Consider the following 20,755-nt stretch of genomic DNA (forward strand, 5'->3'; position numbering starts at 1 on the left):
GGCGGGGCCGGCGGGGCCGGCGCGCCGGCGTGCGCCGCGCCTGCGCCTGCGTGGGCGGGGGCGGGGCCGGCGCGGAGCTGAGGGCGCAGGCGCGGCGCGCGGGAGCCGGAGCCCGGCCGGGGCCGCCTTCCCCGACGCGAGAGCCCGCGGCCCGCCGGCCCCGGCCCCGGCCCCGCGGTGAGGCCCCTTCGCGGGCGGGCGGGGCGGGCGGGCGGGCGGGGCGGGCGGGCGGGCGGGCGGGCCCACCCCTCCCCCAGGCGCGCCCCCGTGGCGCTGGCGCGGTGGCCGCGCGCGGGGAGGCGGCGGCGGGCCCGGCCGTCTCGCCCGCCGGGGGCGCGGGGCGGGGGCGCGGGGCGCGGGGCGGGGGCGCGGGGCGCGGGGCGCGGGGCGCGGGGCGGGGGCGCGGGGCGGGGGCGCGGGGCGGGGGCGCGGGGCGCGGGGCGGGGGCGGGGGCGCGGGGCGGGGGCGCGGGGCGGGGGCGCGGGGCGGGGGCGCGGGGCGGGGGCGCGGGGCGGGGGCGGGGGCGCGGGGCCGGGGCGGGGGCGCGGGGCGCGGGGCCGGGGCGCGGGGCGGGGGCGCGGGGCGGGGGCGGGGCGGGGGCTGATCTTCCGCCGCTCGGCCCCGCCCCCGCCGGCCTGCGCTGCCCGCCCGTCTCGCTTCGCGGGCGGGGGAGACGCCGCCCGGGGCCTGCGGTCGGCCCGGCTGGGGGCTGCGGGGCTGCGGGGCCGCGCGGCGCCGGGACTCACCGCCCGCGCCACCGGGGATGCCCTCGCCGGCGTAGACCTCGCTCCAGCTTGTGTCTGGCCGGACCTGAGTTGTTTTTTTTTTTAAAGATTGATTGGTTGGGGCCTCCCCGGGGGCGCAGCGGCTGAGCGCTGGGTGGCGAAGCTGCCCGCGGCCTCTGCGGCGCCGGTTCGATCCCCGGCTGCTCCCCGGCCACCGGAGGAGGGTCCCGCATGGCGCGCAGACCTCTCCTGCCGCCCGCTGCTCCCCTCAGCAGTGTCCTTCGGTCCTTCTGCCTGCTCTGCTCCCCGCTCTGGCTCTGGTGAATCCTCTCCCCCTCCCGGGCTTCTGACTGTACCCAGTGCTTGTATAAATAAAACAAACAAACAAATAAATAAATAAAAAGCATGCCTCCTCTATTAAAAAAAAAAAAAAAAAAGATTGATTGATTGGTTGGTTGGTTGGTTGGTTGGTTGGTTGGTTGATCTATACGTCCAGGCACTGGGTCAGTCAGAAGCGCGGGAGGGCGCGAGGACCCGCCAGAGCCAGAGCGGGGAGCAGAGCAGGCAGAAGGACGGAAGTGCACTGCTGAGGGGAGCCGCGGGCGGCAGGAGGGGTCTGCACGCCATGCGGGACCCTCCTCCGGTGGCCGGGGAGCAGCCGGGGATCGAACCGGCGCGGCAGAGGCCGCGGGCAGCTTCGCCACCCAGCGCTCAGCCGCTGCGCCCCTGGGGAGGCCCCAGACCTGACTCTTGACCTCCAGGTTGGACCCTGCAGAGCCCGCACCACTTCTCCCCTCAGGTGCCCAGGCGGCGTCAACCTCAGTCATCACCGGCCAGGGCCTGCCCCTCCCTCCCGCCAGCTGTTCGCAGCCCGACCCCAGCTGCTTCACCTCTGTCACTGCTGGTCCTGAGGTGAGCCTCTCCCGATCGATCTCTCGCTCTCCTGCTGTCGTGGGTGTGGCGCAGTAATAGCAAGTCTGCTTCAGTGGGGGTCCCACCCCACTCGTGTGCGCGGCGGCACACCCTGCAGCCTTCCCGGGGCTGCTGGCTCTGTCTCTGCTCTCTGCTCACTGTGGCAATCCAGCTGCTTCGTCCCTAATCTGGCCCCCAAAGGGGCTCCTAAATGATCTCTCCTTTGCTTCCACACAGCAGGTACAGAGGTTTATAAAATACTACACGAGGACCTCCCCGGTGGCGCAAGGGGTGGAGTCTCAGCGCTGTGAAGCTATCCGCAGCCTCTGCGACCTGAGGTAGATCCTAGCCAGGGATCCGACCCACAGGCTGTACCCACAGGGCGCAGCAGCCCTCTCCTGTCTCCCCGCTGCTCCCCTCAGCAGTGGATTTCATCATTCTGCCTGTTCTGCTCCCCACTCTGTCTCTGGTGAACCCTCTCACCCTCCCCCGTACCTCTGGCCCGTACCCCTGCTCTTGTATGCATAAATAAATAAATCTTTACCAAAAAATAAAAAATATATATTAGATGATTCTTCCACTTAGAACCTGCCAGGGACTTGTTACAAATGAGCAGACACATGACCTGCTCTTTCAATAATCTGACTGCGCCGTGGGGTGGAGGTCCCCTAAGGATGAGGACTTCGTTGCTACTCCCATCTCACCATCTCATACCCAGCGGTTCCTTCATAAACACCTGGGTTCCGTGGCTCGGCTGAACATGCAGCAAGGGCACAGAAAGGTGCCCCCAAACTCGGGGAGTGGGCACAAGGTGGGCGGGGCCCCTGCATGAATTAGAGCAAATGCAAGTATGTCTTAAATGTAGCACAGTACACAGCAAACCATCGCGCTATTTAAAAATCTGTTTTGAGACACTGAAAATGTTTTAAATTGTGGTAAAATGTATGGCAAAACTGACCATCTCAGACTTTTTTTATTGTGAAAAACAGACCACATAAATCTACCCTCTTCACCATTTCTAGCTGCACTTTCGGTGTTAAGCATGGTCATGTGCAGCCTCTCGTGCTCGTTAGTCTTACAAATCTGAAACTGTACTCATTAAACGTAGCCTGATTTTTGATATGTCACTTTCTATGTCTTTTTATGTTTCCTTCTGTTTATTAATGTGAAGCTTCTGGACCAGCAGGGCTGAGGAAAGCCAGACTCAATCAAGGCCACTCTGCTTCGGTAAGCCTCCTCCTTTCGGCTCCTCTGGCCAGCAGCAGCCCCCCATGCACACGACCCCTGGCCCCAAGGGCCTCCGGGAACCCAGTGAAGGTAACAGCAGGTACTGATTTCCTGCCAAGGACTGGCCCTGGGCACTCCACACACTCTGGAAGGAGCTGTCACCCCTGAAACCTGCCATTCTGTGCACCAGAACCCCAGAGTTTCCTGGAGGGCGGGTCTACAGGTGCGCCTAGCCCAGTGGCCGCTGCAGTTTATTTTAATTTTTTTTTTTTTTTTAAGAGGCATGTTTTTATTTATTTGTTTGTTTGTTCGTTCGTTTTGTTTATACATGCACTGGGAACAGTCAGAAGCACGGGAGGGTGAGAGAATTCACCAGAGCCAGAGCGGGGAGCAGAGCAGGCAGAAGGACCGAAGCACACTGCTGAGGGGAGCAGCGGGCGGCAGGAGAGGTCTGCGCGCCATGTGGGACCCTCCTTCGGTGGCCGGGGAGCAGCCGGGGATCAAACCAGCGCCGCAGAGGTCGCCGGCAGCTTTGCAACCCAGCGCTCAACCGCTGCGCCACCGGGGAGGCCCTGCAGTTTATTTTAAAGGAAAATACAGATGTGTCTGCAAAGCCCAATCCCCAGCATGTTCACAGGAGGGCAGTGAGAGGCCAGCGGCACCCAGTCTTGCAGGCTTTAAAGATGGTTTAAAAAAAAAAAAAAAAAGCAAGATCCATTTATTAATGGAAAGGAAGCTAAATATGAATTGTGATTCTCCCCTCCACGCCTTGGAATAATGGTTGTATTTTATTTAATTTTTAAAGATTTATTTATTTATGCATACAAGAGCTGGGGTACAGGCCAGAGATACAAGGGGGTGAGAGGACTCACCAGAGACAGAGCGGGGAACAGAGCAGGCAGACAGACTGAAATACACTGCTGAGGGGAGCAACAGGCAAGAAAGGAGAGGTCACTTTGCCATGTGGGTTTCTCCCTGGCCAGCTGGGGATGGAACTCATGCTACAGAGGCTGTGGATTGCTTCATAGGGCAGTGTTTAACCCCTTGTGCCACCGGGGAGGCCCTAATGGTTGTATTTTAATCTTGATTTTTTACTCCTAAGAAAATTACAAATACAATTTTTAGAAACAAAAATATATTTTTTAGATCAGCAGGAATATACATTACAGTGGAATTATGGGTCATGCCTGTGTTTCCAAACTATTCTACCAAAGGCACAGTTTACTTTTGCCATCAGAACAGCAAGTAAAGGTCATTGGGAAATACGGAACCAAGCTGTGCATGGAAGTGTGGCGGCGTCACCTGTTTTCCACCTTACAGGTGTTTCAGGTCAGCCCATGGCCACTCCACAGGATTCCAGCGAAGCTCCCTACCTGCTACCTCCAGACGCCAAGGATTGGGAGGGGCGGGGCATTCCGGATTTTGTCTATGAGCAGAAGGAACTCGCGCCCACGGGGGTACAGTGGCCCCAGCTGGCCCCCGGCACCCCGCCCTTGTCTCGCTTTGACTCTGCACTGTGCTCGGCCTGGAGGCAGCGGATGGAGCTGGGCTTGTTTCGCTACCACCTGGGGGACCTGCAGACCCGAACCCTCCCCGGTGTGGTGGGGCTCGTGGCTCAGCTGAATGTGGAGCGGGGTGTGCAGAGGAGGTGCCCCCAGAACATCCAGAGTGTGAGGCAGGCCTTTGACCCCGAACAGTTTAACTTCAACAAGATCCGGCCGGGAGAAGTCCTCTTCCGTTTGTGCCGGCAGCCCAATCGCCCCCAGCAGGAGGATGTCCTTGTGGTGATCAACGTCAGCCCCTTGGAGCGGGGCCACGTGCTGCTGGTGCCCGAGCCCGCCCAGGGGCTCCCCCAGCGCCTGCGGCCAGGTGCGCTGCGGGCCGGACTTGAGGCTGTGTTGCTGAGCTCGCACCCTGGCTTCCGAGTCGGGTTCAACAGCCTGGGGGGCCTGGCCTCAGTGAACCACCTCCACCTGCATGGCTACTACCTGGCCCACAGACTGCCCGTGGAGGGGGCGCCGAGCGAACCCCTGGACCCTGGGGGCCGTTTGCATCTGCTCCAGGGCCTCCCAGCCCCCGGCTTCCTCTTCTACATTGATGGGGTGGGCTCGGACTTGGAAGCCTTGGTAAGCAGAGTGTGTCGGGCCACTGACTACCTGACCGACCACGAGATTGCACATAATTTGTTTGTCACGCGGGGCGCCCCACCTGGAAAGACGTTCCCTTCCTCCGAGCTCACGGGGGTCCGGGTGATCCTCTGGGCACGGAAGTCCAGCTTCGGCATAAAGGAGGGTGAGGCTTTCAACGTTGCCCTCTGCGAGCTGGCTGGGCACCTCCCTGTCAAAACCCCCAAGCATTTCAGCAGCCTGACAGAGGCAGCTGCCCTGGCCCTCATCCGGGGCTGTCTGCTGCCGCCAGCCCAGGCAGAAGAGGTGCGCACAGCCCTGGTGGCCTTGGCAGCCCAGGAGGAGCCGTAGCCCTTGGGGAAGGGTGAACCCCTGCCTGGAGCTCTGTCACAATGGCCACGTTGGCCACCTTCCCCCCTGGCCCGGCCTTTGGGACAGGTAAGGATGGGTGAAGAGGAGAAACCGGGCAATAAATCCGATGAACAAGACCTCGTGGACTTGTCTTCCCCCTCTCTGCAGACAAGCTCAGGGATGACAAACCCACCACTGTGGCGGCGTGGCGTGCAAGTTACACGCTGGCTTGTGCGGATGTCCCTTGGCGTCAGGTCTTAGTGAGGTGACATTGACTGACCTCTGGCCTTCAGCTGCCAGGACTGGGCTCCGACTGCGTGCAGGTGGCAGCTCCCTGGACCCTGCTCTCCTGGGGGCTACTCGGTGCCCTGCAGAGCTGACCCAGGCCTGTACAAAGCTTTATGAAGAAGTTCAGTCAAGTTTTATGTCCCGGGGGTGTCAAGTCTCACTGGGATGAGGCACAACTCGTTGCATGAGAAACACAATTTGACATTTGTCTCTAAGTTTAACTTTTAAACGTCTGTCAAAAATGGTTGGTCCCCTCGAGTTTGGGGCATGCTGGGCGGAGTGCAGGTGGCATTGCTGCCGAGTAGACTGTGTCCAAGGTGACAGGCCAGACATCAGGCTTTTCCATGCTAGGACTGGTTTTCAGAGGAAAGCCTTCTCTGGCCCAAATAAGTTTTTTCCTGGAAAAAAAATCACTTTTCTTGATGGTGGCATTTCTCAGCCGGTGATAGGCTCTGAGAGTCTTCCAGAGGGAATTTAGACAGAAGCTTTTCAGGGGACTCTGTCCTAAGAGTCATCGAGCAGAGTCAGACGGACTGGGCCAGCCCAGCGCCTCTGCATCTCAGCTGGCTTTTTTTTTTTTTTTTTTTTTTTATGATTTTTTTTTTAAGAGGCATGTATTATTTATTTATTTTATTTATTTATTTGTTTGTTTATACATGCACTGGGTACAGTCAGAAGCACGGGAGGGTGAGAGAATTCACCAGAGCCAGAGCGGGGAGCAGAGCAGGCAGAAGGACCGAGGTACACTGCTGAGGGGAGCAGCGGGCGGCAGGAGAGGTCTGCGCGCCATGTGGGACCCTCCTCCGGTGGCCGGGGAGCAGCCGGGGATCCAACCGGCGCTGCAGAGGCCGCGGGCAGCTTCACAACCCAGCGCTCAACCGCTGCGCCACCGGGGAGGCCCACAGCTGGCTTTTTGAGGGAGGGCCGCCTGCACTGTGGGTTCAGACTTCCTGTGGTCGGAGACCTTGAAGGGTTTTAAATTGGGGAGTAAGTGACTTGCATTTTTGGAAGAATGCCTTAAGCTGCAATGAGTGCACGGGTGAATGGATTAGAGGGAGAATAACTGTCAAAGACCAGCTTTCAGCAAAATGTCGGGTCAGGTGTCCCTGAAAGGATGAGACGTCCTAGGCCAAACCTTGGGACTGAGGGGCAGGGGAGGTGAGGCAGACGCAGACACTCTTATTTTGGTGCAAGCATCTCCTGCGGAGGGTCTCAGCGGGTCTTCATTTATACCTTATGGCAAGCGATGGGATTACATCATCATATGATTAGAAGCAAAACAAAACAATCAGTACATTCCTTTCCCATGGACATTTTGTCGCCTACGTGTTTATAAGAAAAGAAACGACCTTAAAAGTTAGTAGATAATTAGACGCATTATTTCAGCCTAAACAACTACCTAGGGCAGCTCACAGTCCTTGGTACTGCCCTGTCGCCAAGGCTACACTATCAGGAGATTCCTCTATCTATATGGCCTGCAGCCAGAGACCAGTTGCTTCCCGGTAATCAGTTGTTAGAACTTTTTTTTACCTAGAAACTCCTAGCGTAATCAACTTCATGATTCATTACAAGGCTTCTCTACGGAACTTCCACATGAGGAATATTATTATGACCAGCTCTGGGTTGCTTATCAGACATGCCCTTGCACAATAATTATTTCCCATTGTCAAGTGAGCCAGATTATTCAGTGTTTAATTTTTTTTTATTTGTTTATACATGCACTGGATACAGTCAGAAGCGCGGGAGGGTGAGAGGATTCACCAGAGCCAGAGCAGGGAGCAGAGCAGGCAGAAGGACCGGAGTACACTGCTGAGGGGAGCAGCGGGTGGCAGGAGAGGTCTGCGGGTGGCAGGAGAGGTCTGCGCGCCCTGTGGGACCCTCCTCCGGTGGCCGGGGAGCAGCCGGGGATCAAACCGGCGCTGCAGAGGCTGCGGGCAGCTTCGCAACCCAGCGCTCAACCGCTGCGCCACCGGGGAGGCCCTCAGTGTTTAATTTTTAAGCAAGTAATTTTCCAGGCCATGTATTACGATATTCTTAAACGTATAATTTATTGCCCAATGTATATTCCATAAGGTTTTCTCTTTTTATGACTAAGAACAAAAAACAAAGGGATGTTTAATCTTCAGACCCACGGTGTGAGGCACAAGGAATCTTCAGCCCCACGGTGTGAGGCTCTTGAAAAGTCTTCGGTTGCACTGTGTGAGGCCCTTTTCTTAGCTGCTTGCGAGTGTCTTACCTGGCTGGGGCAGCAAGGCCCCCTGCAGCATAACAGAATCAGGGAGTCTGGTCAGGAAGTTGCTGAATGGTGGTGACTGAAGCAAGAGCCGGTACTCTTCAGGTGCTAAAACAGCGCCTGGATGTCATGAGCAGAGTAAAGTTCTACCGACAGCTGTGTCCTTCCATGACTGCCGCGGACCAGCACAGCAGTAGACGATGAGGCCACCTCAGGGTTGAGAGAAGCGTGCAGGGTGGTCAGGGCGTCGGTGAAAGAAATGACACACAGACACACTTCAAGAGTGAAAATCTGAGTGTAATTTTCTTTGAGTTTGTGACCAGTATATATGTTTTCCAAAAGCACAGGGACAATGAATATCAAGGAAACCAGCTTGCTCCTGGGCTCAGCCTGTCCCCAGCAGGGCGGTGATCTACATCTGGACCCAGCCTCATTCCTAAGTAGATAGACCATTAGTTTTGTTTTTAAACTATATAATCGTATTTTTTATTAACTACTTTTTTACCTAAACTATATTTTAATTATTACAGGGTTTAGTAATGTTTCATTGGAGTCAGCCTTGTTTTAAGGATTTCATATGATTTTTTAATTAACAAGCAATGACCTTCATAGAAGAAAGAAGGAAGTTTAGAAAGACAATAAGGGATTAAAGTTTGTAGTTCTAGAAAGACAGGTAAGATTTTTAGCATTCTTGTAGTGGTTCCTGGTGGTCGTTATCTTTTGATAAGCTTCTGTCTTTTCAGGGAACTTCGCTGTACTTCCCCTGCCTCAGGGTGTTTTGCTGTTCTCCCCCTGCGCGCTGGTCGCCCAGCCGGACCTAGGAACGGTTAGCCCTAAAGGTCACTGCCGGGGGAGGTGCAGCACATGACGTCACATGATTTGTAATTTATCAAACTAACAGACAAATGGGTGATGACCTGTGGCAGTAAACCCCAGCCCACCTGATCAGCAGTGAGCGGGGCAGAGTCCACACAGAGCAGTCTGCCTGGACAACAGCCTTCTCAAACACTGTCCAACACAGTCCGTTGTTAACCATCCAAAGTCCAAATGTTGTAGAGCAACCCCGATACAAAACGGGGTGCCTGGCTGTGGGTCCTCACCCGTGCGCTTAAAAGGACTTATCAATGCTCTGCTGCAGGCACATGCGAAAGGTTAATAAAAGGTTTATTTACAAGGGAAGGGGAAACGAGGAAATGTACAGCTCAGGGAGAAAAGTGGGAGACAAAGTTTTAAATGCGTCCTACCCGATCCGCCGATCAGGAATCCCAAAATGGCGCTCTCAGAGTTGGCTGCCAGCCAGGAGCGGTGAAGCCAGGAGGGGAGCGATCGCGAGCCAGAGAGAGCCCAAGGCCCACGTGTTTGGTTTTTATACCCAACCTGGCTGCCCAACTCCACCCTCAGGTCCCAGCCACCCTCCCTTGGTGGTGACAGGATTTGTCTTTCCCAGAGTCTTGATGGCTTTGGTCTGGAGTGGGGGGGGTGGGGTCCACAAAGCCTGTATGGGATTAGCTCAGGACATCCTCTCCCCCTAACACACACAGATGAGGGTGCCGGCTCCTAAGAGGGTTTCAGGCTCAAGCCTCGTATGCTCAGGGGAGCAGTGTTGGCGCTTCTCAGCCCAAGCCCGGTGGGATGTGTCCAGCACCAGGGCGGTAAGAGGAGCGGGTGCTCCTGCTGACCCCGCACGAGTGGCAGCGTCCCAGCGCCCAGATTCGCGCAGAGACAGGTGTGCAGGCGTTCACTTGCCGCTTTCAAGCTTCTTTGGGATCCTCTGCCCAGGGTCAGTGTGTCCAGTCCAGACTTGACTAGGAGAAGTCCCCCCGGGCATCCCCCTGGGCGTCCCTTGTGTGGGTGCTGCCTGATTTACTGCCCAGGTGGGTTTATGACTTGACATTAGTGACTCCATTTTATATTGGCCATGTCGCTGCACTCGGCCTATTAGTTTACTTTTTTTAAGATTTATTTATTCACACAAGCACTGGGGACAGTCAGAAGCGCGGGAGGGCGCGAGGATCCCCCAGAGCCAGCGCGGGGAGCAGAGCAGGCAGACGGACCGAAGGACACTGCCGAGGGGAGCCGCGGGCGGCAGGGGGGTCTGCGCGCCATGCGGGGCGCTCGCCGGCGGCCGGGGCCCCGTTGAACCGCGTCAGTAAGAGGCTCCCGCCGCGGAACTCTCGGGCCTGGAGGCGCGGGAAGGACGCGCGCCCTGGCGGACAGGCGCCGAGCCTGACGGGCGCGGGCGGGCGAGAGCGTCGCCTGCGGACGAGAGACCCGGAGCCCATCGGGCGCGCCGCGTCCCTGGGGGGGCGCCGGCCCAGCGCCCCCAGCGCCCCCTGCGCCCCCTCCTCGGCCCCGCGGCGAGCCCAGCGGCCAGCGGGGCTGAGTCCCGCGGAGGCCGCGGGCAGCCGGCCGGGGAGGGGGGCGGCGGCAGCCTGGGCGCCGCACGCGACCCTCGGGGTCCCCGCCGCGCCTCGGGCCGGGGCGGGGTTGGGGGGCGAGCCCCGCAGGGTCCGGTCGGCGCTGCCCGCGGCCCGGCCCGAGGCGCGGGGCGGGGCGGGCGGACTGCGAGTCCCATGATGCCCCGCGCCCCGCGCCAAGATGGCGCCGCCGCCGGCGCCGTGGGCGTGGCTCCCGGGGCCCCGCCCCCAGAACGCTCGCCAATGGGCGCCGCCCCCGTGTCCATGGCGACGGCGGCGGCGGCGGCCAGCGCGGCGCTGACTGAGGCGCCGCCGCCGCCGGGACCTCGGCGCCGGGAGCGAGCGCGGGAGCGGGGAGCGGGCTCCCCCCGACGGCGGACGGTCGCAGCCGCGCCTGCGCGGCGAGGAGCGGGCCCGAGGCCGGAAGCCCGGGCGGAGCGGCCATGGGCGGCCCGCCGAGCCCCGCCCCGGCCGCGAGGGCCTGACCCGGCCCCCGCCGCGGGTGGGCGGCGCCGCGGGGCTCCCGGCCGGCCCCCCGGGGGTCAGCGGCGCCGCGGCCCGGCGCGCGCGGGGAGCCGAGGCGCTGCGGCTGCAGATCCGCTCCGTGCTGTCTGAGGACCCGCTTGTCCATGCGCGCGAGGGCCGGGGCGCGGGCCGGAGGTGCGGGAGCGGGACAGGCGCGTCCACCGGGACCCGCGGCCGGGGGGCGCGGGAGACGGGGGGGGGCGCCGCGCCCTGCGGGCAGCTCCCTGGCCGGGGGTCGAACTCGGGCTGCGGCGGCTGCGGGCGGACGGCTTCCTGGGCTGCGTCTTAGCCCCTTGCGCCCCCAGGGAGGCCCCTTCAGTTCCATCTTAAGAGCAAACACCGCCCGCCCCAGCCGACCCCCTTCCCGTGGGGAAACAGCTCCCGTCTGACCCTGCCTGCCTTGCCGGCCCCCGCACGCCCCGCCGTCGGTGTGGCTGATCGGGGGCGCCTGGGCACTCTGCGGCCCCCCTGCTGGACTGTTCTGAGGGGCAGCAACACCCCTACAACACTAGGAGGGGCTTTTGGTGAATTCCCAAGGCCCTTCCCAGACCTGCAGGCAGCTGACAGGCGCTGCACTGCCCATTGCTCTCCCCTCAGAGCCTGAGAGGATGGAGCCAAGCACCTGCAAGACCAGCGAAACAGAGGAAGACTACATGGGCGAGGAGGACTCTGAGGAGGAGTGTGCTACAGGGGAAACGCCCATCCCTGCCAACCCTTCTCGGCAGGAGCTCTCAAGGGCTGACTGCGAGGCCCCTGGGAGTGGAGTTCCCCTATCCACTGTCGCCAAGAAAATCCCAAAGAAAGCCACAGGCCCGCTTAACTCAGAGGACTTAGAAACCAGGAGGAGAAAGAGAAGGCGGAAGCGCAGGTGACCGGTCCCTTGGACCCCTCACCTGCCTGGCTCCGGTCACCCCCGACCTCCCTTCAGAATCGCGGGCCTGGGATCCAAGGGCTTCCTGTAGCCTGGGAGAGAGGACAGGGACTCAGGAGCATCTCTACCCTTGTGTGCAACAAGAGCAAGATTCAGAGCCGCGCGGCTGGCCTCGCTCGGCATTCCCGCACAACTCTGTCACCCTGGGCTTTGAGTGGCTTCCCGAGAAGATGAGCAGCCATGTGCGGTCGCGGGGTGTCCCTTCCTCCGGGAGCCCAGGCGCTGTCTGCCCCTCCGCTCTGCCTCATGCCTGCTGTCCTCTGTTCCAGACCCCTGGCCATCAACCTGACCAACTGCAAGTACGAGAGTGGTAAGCGCCCAGGCCTGCTCGCGCCCCCTCCGTGCCTGGAGCTCCGGAGAGCCCCCGGCTACACGCAGCCTCAGGGTCTCGCTAGCCGCCCCGGGCCAGCTCCCGGGGCGGAGCCACCCCTGCTCCCCTTCCTCTGGCGGTAGGGTGGGCGCCTCCATGGTTAGCGAACAAGAAAAAAGTGGCTGTGAGTCAGCACTGCCCTCCCCCACCCCATTTTACCAGAGAGGAGAGGACAAAGAGGAGAGGTTAAAGCAGTTTTTTTAAAGGAAGGTTTCGAGGGGGCTTCGGCAATTAAAAAACAATCCGCCAGCTGGCCGGCCGTCTCTGCCTCCCCACACGTCCCCCCACTGGCCTCTGGGAAGGAGCCACCCAGAGAGGTGCCAGTGTGACGGCTTCCAAGGCCAGAGCCCGGGCCCTTAGAGCTGGAGGGGCGGACAGCCAGGCTCTAGGTTTCTCTGGTGGATTCTCGAAGGGCCCTGCCGCCCTCTGAACTTGGGGCCGTCACAGAGTGCCTGACCTGCAGAGCAGAGGGAAGAGCTGCCTCTGCAGCCACTCTCCAGTCTCTTCCTTTCCCCACCTGCCCCACTGCCCCCCAGGCCTGTTGCCCATGCCCAGCGCTGCCTTGACCTCCCTCTCCGCAGTGCGTCGCGCAGCCCAGATATGCGGCCTGAAGGAGGTAGGGGAGGACGAGGAGTGGACTGTGTACTGGACAGACTGCTCTGTCTCGCTGGAGCGAGTCATGGACATGAAGAGGTTTCAGGTACAGTCTCCTGACCCGGCTCCCAGGGGGGCTGCAGGCCCGGAACCGCCATTCCCACCCCGCGCCTGGGCACCAAGGCTGCCACGCTGCGGACAGAGCAGGGCGGGCCCCTGCTCCAGTGGGCCTCGAGCTTGCTGTCTGGAGGCAGAGGCTGCTGGGTGTGTTCTGTTTCAGTGTTGCCCTCCGCCTGGAGGCCTGTGCTCAGCTGCCTCCCTCTGGCTCAGCTGAATAGCTGAGCTCACCTCAGGCCCAGACCCGGAGGCAGCCCCCTGCAAACAGCAGGGCCAGCCAAACACCCCAGGCCTGGAAGCAGCTCAGCCCAGCACCCCGCGTCGCACTGAGCTGGGCGGGGCCCACGAGGGCACGGCTGACTGCAGTGCACTTTTCTTCCTCGAGCTGGGTCTTCACCAGTAACAGAAGAACTAAAAAAAGGTCCACAGGCTCCTTCCCAGGGAAGCCCGGAAGTTGAGGGTCTCTAGTCCTTCAAGGGGAGCCAAGGGAGAGAGCAAGTTCTAAAAGGGCTTGGGGAGCCCCAGGGGAGGGGCAGGCAGGGGCAGTTGCAGAATGGGGGTGACAGTTAGCAGTGTTTATTGCGGAAGCACCGTGTGGTAGACACAGAGCGCCTCTGCACTGAAATCCTGTGCGTCCAGACAACGCAAAGTGGCAGGTACCCCTTCGTGGAGGACATGGAGCATCAGAATTCTAACTCCATGCCCTGGCGCGTGGAAGGGCAGTGAGCTGGGAATAGCCGTGCTGTGCACAAGGGGCTGGGGGGGAGAAGCAGGCCACCCTGGCAATGCCATGCCCTCTGGGACTGCTGGCACTGCCTGCCTGGGCTGCCCTAGTTTAGCTTCCCTTTCCCTGCGCGTCACGCTCTCTAGGACCAGCCCCCATGGGCTGAGGGATCTGAAGGTGTGGGGAGGCCCAGAGGCCTGACTTGCCCTTCTCAGTGCCCCCTATTTCCTGACCTCTGTGTGTGTTTGGGGGAGAAGCCAAGGAGGGTTTTCTCCCTCGAGGGGACCGGGTGCAACGTGTAGCTCTACCAGGACGTCCACCTTGCGCTGCTCACCTCTTCCCCATGGCTCCCCCATGAAGCCCAAGTTCCAGAAACGGAGGTTCGCTCTGGGGGAATCTCACCAGCCGGCTCTGTTGCAGAAAATCAACCACTTCCCTGGCATGGCAGAAATCTGCCGCAAAGACCTGCTGGCCCGGAACCTCAACCGCATGCAGAAGCTCTACCCCGCCGAGTACAACATCTTCCCCCGCACCTGGTGCCTCCCTGCAGAGTGAGTGTGGCTGGCGCGGGCCTGGCTGGGGAGCCTTCGCTCCTCCAGACTCTGGCCTCAGACCAGTGTCTGCAAGGGAGGGAAGCGGGGCCAGAGCTTCCCCCCGGCCATGCCTGCAGTGACCAGCCCCTCTGCACAGCTACGGGGACTTCCAGGCCTATGGGCGTCAGCGAAAGACCCGCGCTTACATCTGCAAGCCCGACAGCGGCTGTCAGGGCCGCGGCATCTTCATCACCCGAAACCCCCGGGACATCAAGCCAGGAGAGCACATGATCTGCCAGCAGTACATCTCCAAGGTAAGGGTGGGGGCTCTGCCCGCCCCGCCCCTGTCCCCAGGGGTCTCCCAAAGCCGGGAGGCTGCTGGTTTCAGGCTCCCGCTGTCTCGGTAAACTTTCAGGTAGGAGCAAGCCTGCCTTCTACTTGCTGTCTAAGGAAGTCTGGACCAATTTCTTACCCCTGTGTGCCTCAGTTTCCCCACGTGTTCAATAGGAATAGTCACAGGAAGTACTTGATAGAGTGATGGTAGAAAGGAAATGAGTTTGGGACCTGAGGCGCTGGCGGCCGTGTGTAGTACAGTCAGCACTGCCCAAACGCTTGCTTCTCTTCACTGCGCTCGGCCTGCTCTTAGCCCTTCCTCATTGACGGCTTAAAGTTCGATATGCGGATCTACGTCCTGATCACATCCTGCGATCCGCTTCGGATCTTCATGTACGAGGAGGGCCTGGCCCGCTTCGCCACCATGCCCTACGTGGAGCCGAGCCACAGCAACCTGGTAAGGGGCTTGCCCGCTGCTGGGGCACTGAGGTTCACGTTGGTTACCCCAGACAAGGACGGTGGCCAGGGAGGACCTTGGCACCTGGCTGGCGGGGGCCGCTGGGGCCGGGGCGAGGCTTCTCTGGAGGAGGAGCACATTGCCTTCCCCGGGGGCTCACAGCACACCCTGGGCTGGAGAGGGCAGAGCAGCCCTGGGTGGAGCGTCGGGCATCCAAGGGCTGGCGGCACTTGCCCAGGGCTGGCACTCAGGGCCACTTTCTGCCCAGGATGACGTCTGCATGCACCTGACCAACTACGCCATCAATAAACACAATGAGAATTTCGTCCGGGATGAGGCCATGGGCAGTAAAAGGTACTCCCCGCTCGGACTCTGCTCCTCCTCTGCCACCCACCCGCAGCCTCAGCAGCCTGCACTGGCGCAGGGAAACCAACCTTCCCAGGCCCTGTCCTGCCCTGACCCCCAGAGGCAGCCCCGTGCCCCACCCCGGTAACTGAGCTGGTCTCCGTTTACAGCACAGGGAGGGAGGCAGGGAAGCGGGTTGGTTAGGGAGCCTCCGTGGGCAGCCCAGTCCCGCTGGCCTGGAGCTGGTCTCCCCCTGAGCACCGGGCCTCACAGGAAGCTGTCCACGCTCAACACCTGGCTGCAAGAGCACAGCTACGACGCGCGGGAGCTGTGGAGGGGCGTCGAGGACATCATCGTCAAGACTGTCATCTCCGCCCACTCTGTCCTTCGCCACAACTACCGGACCTGCTTTCCCCAATATCTGAGCGGAGGCATCTGCGCCTGCTTTGAGATCCTTGGTTTCGACGTCTTGCTGGACCACAAGTTGAAGCCCTGGCTGCTGGAGGTGAGGCTCTCCCGGGCGCTGCAAAACCAAGGTCTCCCCAAGCAGAACCGTGGGCTAGGCGTGCACCCGGCAGCGGACAGAGTGGGCACACGGCGGCTCCGGGGGGCGGCGCCCAGCGGAAGGGAGAAGACTCCCATACTTCTGACCCGCGGGGTCAAATCTTGGCACCTCTGGGCTCTACCCGGCGATCCAGGCTTTGGACCCAGGTGTTCTTCCCGTAGGCCTCGCCTGGGAGGCCAGGCAGTCCGATTTGCTGTGGGTAACGGCCTGAGCACTGGCGGGATCTCTGTGGCAGAGCATGGGCCCGGGAGTCAGCCCGTCAGCCTCCAGTCAAGGCCGCTCCCAGGAGACCATGGCCTGCTCAGTCCAGGGGCGGGGCAGATAATGGCTCCTCACGCAGGTGAATCACTCTCCAAGCTTCACCACTGACTCCCGCCTTGATCGAGAAGTGAAGGATGCGCTTCTCTATGACGCCATGACCCTTGTCAACCTCCGGGGCTGTGACAAGAGGAAGGTGATGGAGGAGGACAAGCGGCGGGTCAAGGAGCGGCTTTTCCATGGCCACCAACAGCCGCGAGAAGCCAGGTGCCCTGATGTCTGACGTGTGTGGTGATGTGAAACGTGTTCTTTGTCATGACTTTCCTGAGGGTTGAGTCCTTCCCAAGATGGAGAAGGCAGCCTGGGCCTGACCAGTGTCTAACGCCAGCTTGGTCTGCACATCACACATCATCACGTGTCCAATCCCTCCCGCCAGCGACAGGACAGGTGCGGTCGAGACCAAATTTGGAAGAAAAAGGGGTGTGAAGGCAGATCCTGGAAAACGCCTATTTCTCTGAAACCCCGCCGACACAGACCCTTAGCCTGCCCCTCCGCAGCCGTCCCCAGGCGGGCGCCGGCCGCTCCCCACGCCGAGGGAAGGCCCTCAGAGCACAGGCTCGGCCTCCGCTCCCCGGCCCACGAGTCAGGCCCTCTGCTCCTGACAAAACCATGGGCTGGTCAGTGTCTCCTCTTTTTCTTTTGGGGGGGTGACCCTCGCCGACGGCCAGGGAACGAACCGGCGCTGCAGAGGCAGCAGGCAGCCTCGCAGCCCAGCACTCAACCGCTGCGCCACCAGGGGAGGCCCAGTCTCTCCTCTTTCTTCAGCTGCTCAGTTCTCCTCCCTGGAGCCAAGCACTTCCCAGGCTCACGTGTGCTTGCACACACATGTGGGGCACACACGTACACACATACGCACACACCTCCGCTTCCCCGGGGCTGCAGCATTGACTTCCACCCTGTGCCCGGCTCCAAGCACTCACGTCAGCACTAGGAGTTTCACGGGGTCAACCAGCTGGCTCATCTTTAGCAAAGCTCCTCTCTCTAGACCCCGTCCTGAGGAAGCTGGCGGGGGGAGCCGAGGGTAGGGCCGTCACTCTGCACCAGGCACAGTCTACACCGGGGACAGGCTACACAGCACCGGCCGCCTGCCACTGTCTCCGTCCTGAGACAGGGCAGACATGCCCCTGTGGCTGACATACTGGGGCTTGCCAAGAGGTAGCGATGAGGTGGAGGTTTAGGGTGACTCCTTCAATGTGTGAATGGAGGCAAGGGTACCTGTAAACGCTCTGGGGACACCCCGAGACTGGGTTGTGCATGTGACTGGTATGAATCATGTCTCTTGAAGGGGAAAAAGTGCTGGACTTGATAAACAGAAGTATGGCTGGCCATTTATTGATTCATTTTAAAGATTTATTTATTTATGCATACAAGAGCTGGGGTACAAGCCAGAGGTGCGGGGGTGAGAGGACCGATCAGAGACAGAGCGGGGAGCAGAACAGGCAGACTGACTGAAATCCACGGGGAGCAACAGGCGAGACAGGAGGGGTCTGCTGCGCCGTGTGGGTAGCTCCCTGGCTGGGGATCGAACTGGTGCTACAGTGGCTGCGGACAGCTTCACAATGCAGAGACTTAACCCCTTGTACCACCAGGGAGGCCCTGGCAGGCCATTTGAGCAAACAGCAGATAGCAATATAAAAAGGGTCTCATGTGACCCCACATAACACTTCTGAAGCGAGAAAGGAAGGTAGGAACAAAGGGGCAAGGGAGTGGGCAGTAAAGCCCCAGCATTCACACAGGCTCTGATACCCTCAGCTGGTCTCCCGTCCCTTCCTGAACATTCTCCCACTCCTCCTGACTGACTTGGTTTCCACAGGCGGGAACAAATTGAGTCATCCCGCGCGGCGATGCTGGACCAGGAGCGCTACGAGGACTCCCACCTGGGGGGCTACCGGCGGATCTACCCCAGGTCAGACATGGAGAAGTACGCGCCCTTCTTCAAGCACAACGGCTCCCTCTTCCAGGAGACGGCTGCCTCCAAGGCCAGGGAGGAGTGCGCCAGGTGCCTCGCCGGGGTTCTTGCTGTCCGCATGGGCGGGGGAGATCCTGAAGCTCCCCACTTACCCAGCAGGGTGGAGGGGAAGCCAGCATGTGAGGAACGAGGAGTGGTTACCCCATCAACCTCCTCTTCCCACCCCCTCTCTGCGCCCCGCCTTCCCAGCACAATTTCTCCAGTGCCTGAAGCGGCTGTGTCTTGTCAGGCAGCAACTGGAAGAGATCCGCCTGAAGCAGGAGCAGCAGGGGTTCTCGGGCTGTAAGAGGCGAAGGGAAAACAGGGACCAGAACCAGGGAGAATCGGCGGGGGAGAAGAGCGCCCCCAGGGCCCGGCTGCGCAACCTCTCCATCCACCTGGCCTACCGGAACCGCCGCCGCGAGCAGGAGGTCGGAAGATGGGTTGGGGCTGCTAGAGAGGAGGGAAGGTCCGCTGCCCTTTTGCGGGGGTTGGGGAGAGGGAAAGAGGGGGACTTCTCCATAACTGGGAATTTGACCTTTCGGAACCAGAGGCGAGAGAATGGAGGGGAGGGATGGAGCACTGCAGCCACGACGACCGCTGGCCCTTGGGGACCCCGCATTCCTCTCTGGCGTCTTGCAGCAGCCCCCAGTGCACCTGGACACCACACAGCCTCAGGAGATCGTGGAGGAGGAGGAGATGGAGCGCATGAAGGCCCTGCTCGAGAGGGAGAATCTCATCCGAAGCCTGGGGATCGTGGAGCAGCTCACGCACATGCTGCACCCCAGCCACCGGAGCCAGAAAAAACTTCCTGAGTTTCGGGTGCAGGTCCCCAGTCGCCTCTCACCGGGCAACAAGGGCGGGGCGGGGGGGGGCCCAGCCCACGGTGGCAGACCCAGTAGAGGCGGCAGACAGACGCCATCTGGCAGTAGAGGCTGGGAAAGCAGGGCACGCTGGGCGGATGGAGCGCCTGCTGGTCCCTTTGCATCTGCTCCCCAGCCCCCTTGCTTTGGTAGTGGCAGCCAGCGAAAGGCAGCTCCCAGCCTCCTGGCCGGCAATGACCGATGAGTAAGCAGGTGCCACACTGAGAGGCTTCTATGAGGTCCTCTCCCTAGCCCTGCCAGTGCTGTGGCTTTCGTGGGAAATAAGGAAAGCCTCGGGCCAACAAAACAGCCGCAGCACTACTCCCTGGCCTAACGCAAACCTGCCAGGGCCAGGTTTTGTTGAGCCGCAAAGGAGTCCCGAGTTAATAGTGGCTGCAGCTAGAAGCGCTTCGCCAGTTACCTACTCTGTGCAGCGCGCCACCCACCTCACAGGGATGTGTAAGGGGCTGCTCTTCTCTCTAGCCTAGATTTCACCAGGACGGGCTGGGCAGTCAAGAACTGCAATCCGTGAATCTGGTTCCACTGGTCCTCCTGAGAGGGGCCACCAAAAAGCAGGGTCCTCATTTCCTGCACCCAGTCCGGCCCCACGCCTTGATCCCCAGGATCTTAAGGCCACTGCCAAGCACCAATGCTGCAATGCCACCTCATCCTCGGTGCCACCTACGGCCCAAGAACTTCCACTGGATAGAAGATCCAGCAGCCGGTGGCTCCTATTCACTGTTAGTGAAGAAACCTGGAAGGCGCTATTTTCCCAGCGCCAGAGTCAGGTTCACTGGCCGTAAGTACAGGAAACCAGCTCCTGGCACTCAGCTGCTGGATGCCCGCCAGCAGCTCCAAGGCCGGCTGCTCCTGGGAGAGGGATGGCGCTCCTGGCAATGTGGGAGCCAGGGAGGGAGGGAGGGGATCCGTTCCTTGACCTCCTCCTGCACAGCAGACCACCGTGAAGGAAATGACAGAAATACAGGCCCTGCCCGCCACACACTGAAAGGGGCAGCAGGCTGGCATACCCGTCAGGGCGGCGTGGGGAGGTCGGGCCGGCAGCGGTTGGGAAGGAAGTGAGCAAACCTCGTCCCCGGGCACCAGCTAAGGGGCACCCGTGCTTCCCCCGCAGAAGGCCAAGCCAGCAGGAGGCTAGAAGCCATAAGCCGAGCCCTGGCAGGATCCGTGCCACCCTCCCTGGCCTCAGCGCAGGGCTGTCTTCCGCAGCGGGAGCGGGCGCCGAGCGGCTCGGGGCCCGGGGGCGCCGTGCCCTCCGCGGGCGACGCTGAGCTCGGCGCGGACGAGGCCCGGAACGTCGCCCTCTGCCCGGGCTCGGTGCCCGCGCTGCAGCGGCCCCCCGCGCTCCTGGCCACCCGCCACCCCCGGTAGCGGCAGGCGGGAGCCCGCGCTCAGCGTCTCCCCGAGACCCTCGGGCTGCCAGCGGGGCCGGGGCCCCTCCCTCCTCGCCGCCTCGGAGCCCGGCCGCCGGCGGGAGCCCCGCGCGCAGGAGGCGCCAGCACCCCCTGCTCCCGCACCCCGCCTCGGGCCAGCGCCCGCGAAGGCGACGGGAGCCCGCGGCCGCGGCCTCGTCCCCCGCGGCGCGACGGGCCCGGGCCGGGGCCTCCCTCCCGGCAGCCGCCCGGCCCCGCGGAGCCCGCGGCGGGACAGGCCGCCGGGCGGGCGCGCTCGGCAGTGGACGCGGCCTTTGTATTAAAGTTATGGCTTTGCAGGCGCGTCCGTCGCCTCTCTCCGCCCTCGCGTCTCCCCGGCGCCGCCTTCCGGGCCCCGGCGGAAGTGGAGGGCGCGGGCCCCGCCCCTTCCGGCCACGCCCCTTCCGCACCGGCCTTTCCGGC

The 20,755-nt window shown here is 61.3% G+C and overlaps 2 protein-coding genes across 4 annotated transcripts; both read left to right on the forward strand.

The window, feature by feature from the left end:
* Positions 1-151: 151 nt before the first annotated feature.
* Positions 152-6,193, forward strand: GDPGP1 (GDP-D-glucose phosphorylase 1). Of its 3 annotated transcripts, none has more exons than XM_037511423.2 (5): positions 152-177; positions 1,525-1,637; positions 1,875-1,975; positions 2,809-2,864; positions 4,011-6,193. In XM_037511423.2, the coding sequence occupies exon 5, from the start codon at positions 4,202-4,204 to the stop codon at positions 5,339-5,341; it is 1,140 nt and encodes a 379-aa protein (XP_037367320.1). In that variant the 5' UTR covers positions 152-177; positions 1,525-1,637; positions 1,875-1,975; positions 2,809-2,864; positions 4,011-4,201; the 3' UTR covers positions 5,342-6,193. The 3 variants fall into 3 exon arrangements, with proteins under 3 accessions (XP_037367320.1, XP_054550680.1, XP_037367321.1); XM_054694705.1 differs by having other exon boundaries at positions 4,185-6,193; XM_037511424.2 differs by lacking the exon at positions 152-177 and adding an exon at positions 2,984-3,087 and having other exon boundaries at positions 1,469-1,637; positions 4,185-6,193.
* A 4,654-nt stretch (positions 6,194-10,847) lies between these two features.
* TTLL13 (tubulin tyrosine ligase like 13) lies at positions 10,848-20,291 on the forward strand. The gene is made up of 15 exons (XM_037511380.2): positions 10,848-10,939; positions 11,402-11,672; positions 12,005-12,045; positions 12,687-12,805; positions 13,961-14,091; positions 14,231-14,387; positions 14,720-14,863; positions 15,132-15,217; positions 15,482-15,713; positions 16,114-16,298; positions 17,905-18,090; positions 18,290-18,470; positions 18,682-18,861; positions 19,386-19,701; positions 20,035-20,291. The coding sequence occupies exons 1-15, from the start codon at positions 10,909-10,911 to the stop codon at positions 20,289-20,291; spliced, it is 2,517 nt and encodes an 838-aa protein (XP_037367277.1). The 5' UTR covers positions 10,848-10,908.
* Positions 20,292-20,755: the final 464 nt, after the last annotated feature.

The sequence above is a fragment of the Talpa occidentalis genome, unplaced genomic scaffold (assembly GCF_014898055.3).
Source record: "Talpa occidentalis isolate TD23 unplaced genomic scaffold, MPIMG_talOcc4v2.1 talOcc4.14, whole genome shotgun sequence".
NCBI lineage: Eukaryota > Metazoa > Chordata > Mammalia > Eulipotyphla > Talpidae > Talpa > Talpa occidentalis.